Below are 12309 nucleotides of genomic sequence, written 5' to 3'. Positions count from 1 at the left end.
AGAAATTTTAATATTTAATTTGTCTGACTGTGGTGTGAAGAAAACACTGTAAAACACCCTCTGTGTGTACAGCTGCAGCTGACCATTACTGACATTATTTGTTCTTTGGTCTACAATTTGGCAAAATAACAAGTTACCAGTTCATGGAAACATTTTCAAATGTCTTGTATTGTTCGACCAACAGTCCAAAACCCAAAGATATTAATTTACTATCACACAAGACAACGAAAAAGCAATCACTTGTTTCATTTTTAATCACGCATGTTTTGAATTGTAAAATGTAAAACTTCCCTTAGGTTGCTAAAAAACATACAGAGAACATAACCTCAGGGTCATCCATGGGTAGCTGGATGTGTAATGTTTGACAGGAAGTTACATTATTATCTTAATACCTTACATAATACAGCACATGTATAAGTTCTGTATGTCCATCCATTATCTATTACCACTTATTCTTTGCAGGGTTGCTGGGGGGCTGGAGCCTATCACAGCTGACACTGGGCGAGAGGTTGGGTTCAGTCTGGACAAGTCGCCACTTCACCACAGCGCGGACATATAGAGACCATTCACACTCACAATCACACCTATTAACCTGCATGTCTACTATTATTCTCAAAACTACAAACTCTGCACAGAAAGGTCCGGCTGGTGGGCTCGAACCCCAGAACCTTCGCGCTGTGAGGTAAAATTATGTATGTTAATATTCATATTATAACATCACAGAATAACTTACACTAACAATGACCTACTGACAACTGGCTGCAAACACTAAAATATTATCACCTTATAAAGTTGACATGGTGAATGTGCAAGCAAATAGTCGCCTATTTAAACATACAAACCAACATTAGCACAAGTCATGTATCTATCCACCTGATTAATAATTATTATTAGTCCAAAATTGACTCCTTTTTAGCTTTTGGTCTTTACTAACTCTTGAGGGAATTAAATGCTCCACTATGTTCACCAGCTAGTCACTAACCTGGTGCTGGGCAGGTGATGTAAAGTGTGTTTATCAGAGCTTTTTCACTGATAATGATGAGAGCAGTGAGCGTGAAACAAAACATAATGAAACAAAACAAAACAATAAGCTGAAAGACACTAAAAAGCTCTACAGAGCCGAAGGGAACTTGGCGAGTTGAGTGATGAATCTGTGTAGGTTCATCACTAAAAGCAACACTTTCACACTATACATTATATATTTATATACAGTGATTTGACCCATTGTTAATATTGTTCAGTGCAGCTTTAAACAACAACAAAGATCTGAATATTGAATGAGTTTTAATGGATTCACTGGTCATGTACATGTATGTGTACATATACACTTTCACACATACATTTTTGCACCTAAACATATATTTCAGTGCATATCTACTGATGGATAATAAAATATACACATTCACAGTCTTTGTCTGTTACCAGTATGTTGTTTTCATCCTGAATCATTTGTTTTATTCAGTTGTTTAATGTTACATATACTGCATTTCTGTTGGTTTCCTACATACAATATTTATCTGTGTTGCCACTGTTAATCTATGTCAAGCTTTATTGGCATGATGTTTCAAATAAAAAAACACACACATACATAAACAGAATACAATACTTAAAAGTAAAAATTCATGGTACATGGAGTAAAATAAGTAATAAAGTGAGAAATGCAAGGGGAAATTGTCTGTATCAATTAATTAGAAATATGTCCCAGACTAAAGCATGTCTTGCTTTATGATTCTCTCTGTTAAACACAGACTCGCACACACAATTCAACACACATTTGTCACAAATTTAAAAGTAAAACCTAATCAAGAGAGCCATAAGTGAGTGACGTGCCCGCTTTCATCCGTTGGAATGGCAAATCAGCCTACTTTTGCCACTGTCTCCCATTCATCTGTGTGTTTTGTAAAATTTAATTTAAAGTGGATGGGCTGTGGACTTAGGAGACAGATTGAAAAAGCCGAGCGCCCGGGGGGGAGGGAGGCTGCCTACTGATTCCCCAGCTGTTGCAGCATTTGGGCTGTGTTGTAGATGAAGCCTTGTAATTGTAATATCTAATTACACTGACATGGGGTTTGCAGCTGTCTCACATGCAGCCTGACGTCTTAATAGCGCCCCAGCCTCTTTGTTCTCGATAAGAAACGACAAGAAACTAAAAGCTTCATGAAAGACACAGACTGAAACGGATTCATTGTTTCAAGGTGAGTCACTGGAATCAAATGCAATGTCCTCAACTATTGTCCCCCTTTGACATCTTTGGAGAAATATTAAAAATACATCTCTAATTATTTGATGTGAGGAGTGAAAACTAACTAAACCATGCCCTGTGTGCTTCTTCCCTTTCTTGGGGTTATTCCAGGCTAATTTTGAAACACATTTGACTCCTCAGCCTTATCTTAAAAGTGCTAATACAGCAACACTAAACAGTCCATGTGTCAACAGTGTCCAGTCTGCTTAACATTGTGGAAACAACAAAGAACAACCACTAAAAAAATCTCCTTTTCATGGCATAAAAAGGCCTCATAAACAGTTAAAAATGTGTTTGAATATTCTGCACAGGATGCAGGCTATCCCCGCACGAGTTTGACTACTGCAGGATACAAATTAATCATACATGCTGAGGGACAGAATAAGATGTCCCAGTTTTGGTGGCATCGCCTTCACTGCTATTCTCTCAGCACCATCTAGTGTTCATGCAGATGGAAAATTCATGAATGCAGAAAAACTGCCTGACAGCACAAATCCACATTTACATCTAATTATTAATAAATAACAAGTTATTAACATTAACCATTCAGACACAGGAACACATTTTTAATGTCTGAATTGATTTTATAACCTTATTGTTATGTATATTGTAACTTCTTATTGTTTTAATTGTACTGTGTTCCCTTATTTTAATTCATTTTTTAACAAAAACAAGTAATTAAAGCTTAAGATGGGGCTATCTCTCTTTTTTATTCCCAGATTTTTAGATTTTTAGATTTGCAAACAGATGCTTTACTGTTACATGACTGTCTCAATCTCCAAATTCCTATAATTTCTCATGCTTTGCCACCAATTTTCTAAGAATTCAACCCAGAGCAGATCAGCTTTATGTGACCTACAGTGCTTAAAATATAATGATTAAAGACCTTAGAATACACTGGGTTAATTACAGTGTTCTGCAGTATGTTTTTCGTCCACAGAGAGACGCTCAAACACAACCAGACAGCAGCCACGAGTGAAAGCTCTCACAAGGGGGGAAGCGGATATGATCACACCGAGCTCTGCTTATAAAAAATTATCCTTAAAATATCAATTCATCTACGCCCCAGATTTCATCCACAAAAGCAGAATGTAGAAATGCTGAGTCGGTGAAACACGAATGAAACCTTCCCCTGCTCTTCATCACAAGTAGACATCTTCATCAGGATCTAAGTAGCTGCTGTCTGAGGGCCGACCACCGGTGTGATTAAATGTCACTTTTATTTGCATGAACTACTTAAAGTCATTGTGTCGGCAATCCAGCCATGTCTGAAGGAATTAAACTGAGTAAAGCAATCGCTGGAGCTTCAGTATCTCGCGGCTATTAAATCTGTTCAAGCGTGGGACACCACTCAGCGGGCCGAGCTGCTTGCTGTGTACTCAGGACTTTACAGGTTTGATTCTGGCCCACCTTCCCGTCACGTGTCGTAACTTTACGCAACTGTCAATCACGTCGCTCCTCGCTGTGTGTAATTTAATAAAAAATGAATGCGTTCAAAAAGAAATATCAAGAATTCATATATCGTGCAGACTGTACCCACCTCTGGCAATATAGTTCCTAATCAAATATAGAGTTCATGTTTAAAAGATAAGGAGTGAGGGTTAAATTTCAAAGGGGCAGCAGAATGAAGGCAGAAAAGATGATTTCCAAAGAGGGAGACATTACTGCAGCCACCTTTGGTATGCCTTTGACACTGATGGTGCATTGCTAATATACTGAATTTATTGTTTGTGTGTGTGTGCATGTGTGTCCACAGACGTTCAGTTTACAAGGACAATATGAAGTGCAGCCAGTGGAGATGCAATATGCCATGCTATGCAAAGGAATACTTCACTTTGGTTGCAGTATGAAGCAAAGAAGTCATTTTCTATGTGACAATCGCTGCCTTTGTTCAGGAGACACATGTTCACCTGAGACGTCCTTTCCTTTCTCTCGGGAAACCGTGTGGCCGCCGTGTTTCTCAGATAATATAACTGTTGTTGCTTATCAGTGTGCATTACAATGAGAGGAGCCGCTTTAAGTGGATGCAACGATGCAGACCGGACAAGACAGATGGGACATTTGAGTTTGTGTTGACAGTAGTGTGAATATTTCTGTGGTGTGGCAACAAAAAAAAAAACGTTTTTTACAAATGTGTTTAATTTTTTTGTCAGTAAACAGGTTCTATAAATGAATCAAAGGTGCTATCGTGACCCAAATTACTGCCTGTCATTTTATAGCTTTATTGGTATTGTTGTGAAGACCTTTGAATGCCTCTTTTAAAAATGATGAAGCATGCTTTCTGCAAAGTGAAATAAAGGAGCTGAAGAGGTTTCCAGGATTACAAATTCTAGTCTAGTCTAATTCTAGTCCAGTCTGTTTTTCTATTGCCTCAGACTTGTCTCGGACTCGTTGGTATTTGCACTCAGACTTGTCTTGGCCTTATACTCTACCAAGTCCAGCACGATATGTGTTTTTTTCTGAAGTAACGTCCACCATTGAGTGTGTTTGTTCAGAAAACAGGTATTGTGTTGAATTGAGAATCCATCTAGAACAGGCATTGACATTGACCAACTGGTAACCATGGTTACCAATATCATTTGCAATCCTGAACCCAAAGGGGGTCTTCACTACTGGTACCAAACAACAACAACGGCAACAATTATGGCCAAATCTGACGGGGAGAAAAAAACGAGTGGTCAGATGTTGTGACAGGTTGTAAACAAAGGACCTCAACTACTGTCTGGCTTTGCCATCTTTGGAGAAATATTAAAAAAACAACTATTTGCTATTAGAAGTTTGAAAAAAAAATGCTACAACAGAAGATTTAAAACATTCTCTATGTGCTTGTGCTTTTGAGTTTTATTCAGGAAGGTTAGGTTCAGTAAAATTCAATAATTGAATGATTGACCTTATTTTTTTCTTTTGTATAAAACTTGATTGTATGAGAAGCTGTATTCAATTTAACTTTATTTCAAATTCAGGTCCAGAGGTTGTTTGCCTATTTTTATTAGTGTTGCCAGGGAGCCACATACAAGCCCAGGGACAGGTTATTAGTAATATGATTTCAATAATAGAAATGATTGCCAAAACTACCCCAGAGTTGGCTCAGGCCAGTCACTTCATTAAAGCTAACTTCACTCAGGTGTGGAGAGGTGGTGGGTGGTGGTAGGGCGGGGGGTGGCTTCTGAGGCTCCAGTGTTTTCTGAAAAGCCCAGATTCTTGTAGGCTTTTAAAAAAGCAGGAGTATATCAAATGAAGTACTCTAAGATAATAATATATCCAAATGTTGTTTATCCTTCTGTTGGCTTAATATTCTAGTATTGAAGACCACATTTACATTGTGGGGGATCCTTAATTTACACATTATTATGGCTACAGTCACATGTAGCAGATTTTTCAGCTTAACATTAATTCTTTGAACTCCAGAATAGTAAAGGTTATAATAAAATATTATAACCTTGGATAATTTTTGCATATTTTTAGGTGGCAGGAGTGAAAATGACTCGACATTTGTTGTGTTGCGGTTTTAGAATGATGAAGATTCTCATTCTGTTGTCTCAAATTACTTAAGAAATAGTGCATATAGCTGCCTGGTTCCTCCCCTGGTTAAACTAAAGGAGACCAGAGTATCATGAAGAGTTCTACAATAATATAATGATAGTTATTGAGTCACATTATACAACATATCACTGTGAATACAGCTCAACCTTGTACTTTTACCGCTCCCATATGTAATGTCACACACACAAAAAGCATGAAACTTGGCAAACACAGGGTGGAATTACAGATGTAACCCTGCAGCGCTCTGATTCATATTTAATGAGAGAGCAGGACTTGAGGAGGACCTTTTATTTTCCATGGAGGAGGCTGTGAACTAATCAATAAGTAATATAAGGAAGATTTACAGGGATCCACTGAATGCCCCTGAGGACTGAGCTCTGAATGTTTCCCCCGTGTTGCTGTCTCATCTCAAGCGCCTTGTGTCCTCGCTGTAGCCTCGCGGTATTTAACGCCTAAAAATAGATTCTGTATCTTCACACTGGCTATACTTTACTTACTATTTCATTTCTATGGTTTTACTGATCAAATTTCACTTTTTTCCATCAAGATATATTTTGAACTTTTGTCTAGAAACTATGAACCAGATGGGAGTTTGAGGTCTTCAGGCAATATTGATTACAAATAAGAGCTGATTATTTTTAGTCTGGAATAAAAAGCTTGAAGGTCTCTGACTGACTAAATCTGTACCACATTTCTAATCTTAAATCTCACTTTTCTACAGATTTGCTTTAATGAAGTAAAGCTTTTACTGTATTGACCCCCTTTTATGACTCATGTCTTGCTTTTATCTGAACATTAGTTTTTATAAAATGATGATTGCATAGGCTTGAACAAAACATGCATGTAGGTGTCTTTACCGCTCACACACAAATATGCATTAAACTCACTAATGCACTTCACATTACAGCCTGCAAATTACAGTGTATTTATCAAGTATTACTGGGTACAAGTACTGGGACAAAAAGCACAAGGGAAGAAAGCTAAAGTATAAAAGTATAAAAGATACTGAAATTTGTATCTTTTATTTAAAAAATATTTTTTTTATATAACTTTACCCTGATGGTAACCACACTGAGCTTCACAACAGCTCTTCAGAAACCGGTGATGTCACAAAGACAATGTCCATTTTTATTTGTAGTCTATGGTTTTAACAGGGGCATTTCCTGCTCTATATTAGCTGCTTCTTCAATAAATCTCCACCAAAGTATGTTCTGCTTGCCGGCTGAAGGGCATGTCAACAAAGGACCAACCAGGGATCACTGACGACCATGTCATAAGCCTACACAAGGCCGCCACCCTGCAGATCTCTTACTAGCTTGGCACTCTTTGATATCACTATTTGTAAATGTTCAGTTTAATTGTCACATCACATAAATCAGCCAAAAGATTGGTATTAGTATGTTTTGAAAATTATGATAAAATGCTGCAGAACAGTGATTTTGGGATCCATCAAACAATCAAAACTGAGATAAAACTGTGAGATCATTACCAGCTGAGCTAATAAACTTTTAAGTGATCACCTGGACAAAGAATTGTCGCTCCCTCCTTTTACACAGTATATAGGTATAATGTAGTTTCCAGTTTGGTGCCTCTTATATACAAAATATTAACTCTGTAATTTGTGAGCTGTAATCAGAATAAAATACACATTTAACCAGCATTACCTAGTGATTGTCCGGCGATGACCCTGGTGTTCTCCCCGGCCACGGCCGCCCTGGCGTTCCTCTCGCTGGCGTACTGAACGAAGGCGTAGCCTTTGTGCACCGAGCAGCCCACAATCTTGCCGTATTTGGCAAAGATGGCCTCGATGTCGGCCTTGGTTACTACGGCCGTGTTGAGGTTGCCGATGAAGACGCGGGAGTTGAGGGAGCGTGGGTCATTCTTGTTGGTAACGTTGCTGGTCTGGGTCTTCCCAGTCATCCTAGTCCTGCAGCACTGCCTGCTGGGAGACACAGTTGCACACTGCTCAGAAAGCCGGGAAGGTTAGACTGTGGCGGTTACACACAGAAAGCCAAACAGTTGAGCACCAGTGAGATGTAAACACCGGTCAGAGCGGAAAGCATGCGTTGTAGATAACTGCAGGCTTTTATTTGGGATGAGAAAATTCCATCTTTTCCATAAATCCATTGTAAACATCATGAAAAAATCTTTTTTTATGCTCTAATAAGCATTTTGAAGATATGGTGCAAGATTTTTACCCAATGTGTTGGTCACAATTGTTTATAAGAGAGAACTTAAAACAAGAAAGATACAATTTCAGTGTTTCAGGCTGCAAAAATGTATGTAAAATGTTGATTTTTTTTGTACCATAGAAGAGAAGAAGTGTCACAATTCCCCAAGTCCAACCTGATGTCTTCACATAAGAGCTGTAACCAATTAAAATTATTTTCTTTATTGACTCATCGGTTGATTAATTTGTTGATTAATCACTCAATCTAGAAAACATTAGAAAATATTACATCCAGTTTGTCCCAAGGTGACGTCTTGTTTTCTCCAACAGTCCAAAACCCGAAGATTTTCAGGTAATATGATATAAAACAGGGAAAAAACAATCAATCAATTATCCAAATAGTGACCAGTAATTTCCTGTCGGTTGACCGATTTATTAACCAACTTTTTGTTGCAGCTTTAAATTGCTCATTTTGTCCAACCACCAACATAAAACCCAAAGAAATTTAATTTACAACCATTGAGGACTAAGAATCTAAGTAAGACTAAGAGAAATTTTCAAATTTTTGCTTACAAAATCACAACATTTTAGTTTGTTGATTATTAATTAAGTCTTTCTCAACTAATCAAGTCACCCACATGACATTTCAGTCTTGTCTGCACCTGTACTCTACTACTATTCTGAGCCCATATTCTGAGCCCATAATGAACACATAGACTCAGACAGATTGGTCTCTGCAGGAGGTGAGAGAACCCTGACATGTCAGCTGTGATTCAGATGTGTGAATATGACAAAACTCACTCTCTATGAGAACTCTGTTCCCATGTTTGAAAATAGCACATCACACTGAAGTCACAAGAATCTCTCACAGTTTGACCTTTTTTTTTTATGACGTCTCTCCAAGTGCAATGTCTTCAACCATCTTCCGGCTATTCAAAGTATAAACCTGACAGTTAAAAGCTGTTGATGTATCAATATTAACGATCGATTAATGTCATTTATAGTAGCAGACACAGGGTCACTTTTTATTTCTACCAGTGGGGTTTTGAATGCAGGAGTTTCACGCTGATTAACTGGTACATTTACTTAAATAAACACTCCCTCCAGGAAGTTGCGATGTTACAATAATTAATGCAAATTCCCCATGAGTTCTGTGCTGCCTTGCAGTTTTGTCCAATTGATGCAACTTTTCCAAAAATTTGTGGAAATTTAAAATCATTGTAGTTATCCGCGCCAAACGTTGAGCCAAATGTCACCAAATTTAGCTTCCTTATTTCTTGTTGTGAAGACATAGACCATGCAGACATGTGTGACACAAACAACTCACAACCTGAGCCTTTTTGGTAAGGTTACTTGAAACACTCCAAACAATGCAATTTTATTCTCACTAGGACAAACTGTCTTTGATTTTTAATGAATTATACAAAAATATATATATATATATTCGCAATTTTCACGTTCTCCTGCAATTTCTTAGCAAGAAAAGCCTAAAAACACCAATATATGCACATCTATACGCAATATGAATCAAAAAGCTGCGGTGAAATCAGGCATTTTGGCTGCAACAATCCCAAAAGAAAAGCCTGCGAAATCCTGGAGGGACTGAATAAAAAGGTCTGAATACATCTTTCACCACTGCTATTAACAACACAGGCTGTGCATGCACTTGTGAGGAAAGAGAGAAAGAAAAAGAAAAAAAGGATTTAGTTGGACACTTCAAATCAGTTACAACCCCTATGCAGCCTGCACTGTTTGCTCCCATAATGCTACAGTCCCCCGGGGGGATCAGGAAGTGTCACCATGGCAATACATCCCCTCATAAATGAAGGAAGTATCTCTCAGGTTGTTGCTTGTTTGAATTCCCTGTGTGTGTACCTTTTCAAAATGAGGCTTTTTAACCCAGATTCCATAAACTGTACACACATAATTTACCAGGAGAAGCTCTTATTAGTCTGCAAGAGCAGAAAACTGTCAAAATGTTAGACAGGAGTGAGTCTCTGTGGTTAGCACTGTCACCTCATAGAAATAAGATTGTGGTTTACTTAAGAGCTGGAACAATTTGTCAAATCATTATTAAAGCAAATATTGCAGGTTCCAGGTTCTCAGATATGAGCATTTGTTGCTTTTTTTTGTTCTGTCATTGTAAACTGTATATTTTGGTTTTTTTTGGACCATTAATCAGACAAAACAAGCAATTTATAAACATCACATCACCTTATTTTTTACATTTAATTTACATATTGTTGTTTTTCTACGTTTTCTCCTCAGATTTTCCTCAGGTATTTTAGATTAAGGTTGCAGTTAATGATTAGTTTCCTTATCAATTGACCTGCAGATTATTTTCTTGATTAATCAAGTAATTGTTCTGCTCATGAAATGTCAGAAAATAATGAAAAATGCTGGTTTTAATTTGCCCAAGGTAACATCTTATTCTCATATCGTCTTTCAGAGAATCCGGGTTACGCAAGTAACCTAAATTTTTGTCCGACCAATCATCCAATACCAAAAATATTGAGTATACAATCATTTAAAACAAGAAAGACTGAATGTTTGAAGTTGCTTGAAAAACGGACTTGAATTATAATTGATAATAGAAGTTTCCAATTGATTTTCTGTTTATTTGACAACTAATTTCAGGTCTGTTGTAGTTCGATGGTCCAAAGACATGCAGCTCTGGTGAACAGGAGACAACTTGTGAATGTATTTTAATCTATGAATGTTTTATGGCTGCAGCCCAAACCCGTCAGGGGCCTGACTAGCAACGAGTAATATAAATATAGGGAAAGGATGGAAAGATGTAATAATATATACAGGTATTTTCTAAAAATATGTCTCACACATTCTCACACATTCTCAAACACACAAATACACTAACACATACACTAGTACTCTCTGCAGTCGATCTCCTCCCGGGCACACTTCCCGTCACAATTTTCCCCTTCCTACCTGTTCTTCACTTTCATCCGTCGCCTCTACCCACACATAATCCACTCTAAATCTCCTCTGCTGCTCTTTAAAAATCTCCTTTTGCACCTCGCAGAATGGAAGATAATTTAACACTGCTGCGAGTCTCATAATGTGGCAATGCCGTCATTGAGTTTTCTAGAGTTGATTAACTTAATTATCAACAGAGCGGGGGACTAAAAAGCCCACCAGTCAATCCAATCCAATCAAATCCCATTCACTTCGTCTCTTTGAACAGCTTCACAGCTCCGGCACCTAACCCAACCAACTAAGTGACTGATGGATGTGAAGCACATTGAATGGCCTCTTTAAGGCAAATGCACAGAGGTGAGGCCATTAGACAGTTGATTAAGCAAGCAAGAGCACATTTTAAAGCAGATTTAATAGAAGAAAATGGGAGTTCCCATATTTAAACTCAAGCAGAGCTGGCATAAAGTGCCAAATGAAAGCACTGATTGGTCTTTGCTCCTGAAATGCTAGTTGAAATGATTAAGACTGCGGCAGCTAGTCGGGGAGAAGTGAACAAAAGAAAAAACTTGGGGGTTATTTTACATGTATAGTCATTCTTAGTGGCAAAGAGTTAAAAGCAGAGAAATGTATCCCACATGCACAGTAGAGTCACTGGTTTCTTTAACAGCTCATTGCATGTTACCAACCAGGAATTCAATCTTATATCCCCTGAAAATCTTCATTATTTCTCTCTAACATAAACACCAAATTAATCTTTACGTATTATTTGTTAAAGTGTTAGCGCTCAAAACCTCAGCTAATCTACTTCATCGGGCCCATGTGGCTGTCCAAATAACCAACCAACTCTCTTACAGTAGAAATTAAGCTACTGAAAACAGCTGGTTTGCTCATCTTATCTTAGCATAAAGACTGAAATAAACATAAAGACCTGGTGCATTTTGATAGAAACATAAAAAAAAGTGTAAAAACAATAAATTGTAGTGATACGGAGGATTATGTGCTAGATTATTTCTTTGGGTTTGAGCTTCAGAAAGAACCAGGCTAACAGTTTCCCCCTGTTTCCAGTCTTTGTGCTAAGCTAGGCTAACTGTTTCCTGGCTGCAATCTCATAAAAAAAGGTCCAGTGTGTAACATTTAGGAGGATCTATTGGAAATAATGGAATATGATATTCAAAGGTATGTTTTCATTAATGTATAATCATCTGAAAGTAAGAATATCTGTGTTTAGAGGTTGTCTTCCATGAAGGCCACCATGTTTCTACATTAGCCCGGAATGGACAAACCAAACACTGGCTCTAGATACGGCCATTCATGAGTTTCTGTGATAGTTTCTCCTACACATTTAGAACATTAGGGTGAGGCGAGGGTGTTGTAACCAGCAACTAAACCACTAATGCCACTAAATCGTACACAATGGTCC

The 12309-nt window shown here is 37.8% G+C and overlaps 1 protein-coding gene across 1 annotated transcript in view; it reads right to left on the bottom strand.

Annotated features, from left to right (window-relative positions):
* Positions 1-7705, bottom strand: part of LOC118334795 (RNA-binding Raly-like protein) — a 25422-nt gene extending 17717 nt beyond the window's left edge. Inside the window, exon 1 of the mRNA XM_035670862.1 lies at positions 7450-7705. Coding sequence (XP_035526755.1) covers positions 7450-7705 — 256 coding nt within the window. The remainder of the gene's footprint in view (positions 1-7449) is intronic.
* Positions 7706-12309: the final 4604 nt, after the last annotated feature.

This window comes from Morone saxatilis, unplaced genomic scaffold (genome assembly GCF_004916995.1).
Source record: "Morone saxatilis isolate NCDOM2014 unplaced genomic scaffold, NCSU_SB_2.0 Contig23, whole genome shotgun sequence".
Taxonomy (NCBI): domain Eukaryota; kingdom Metazoa; phylum Chordata; class Actinopteri; family Moronidae; genus Morone; species Morone saxatilis.
This window is presented reverse-complemented; position numbering and strand designations above follow the sequence as displayed.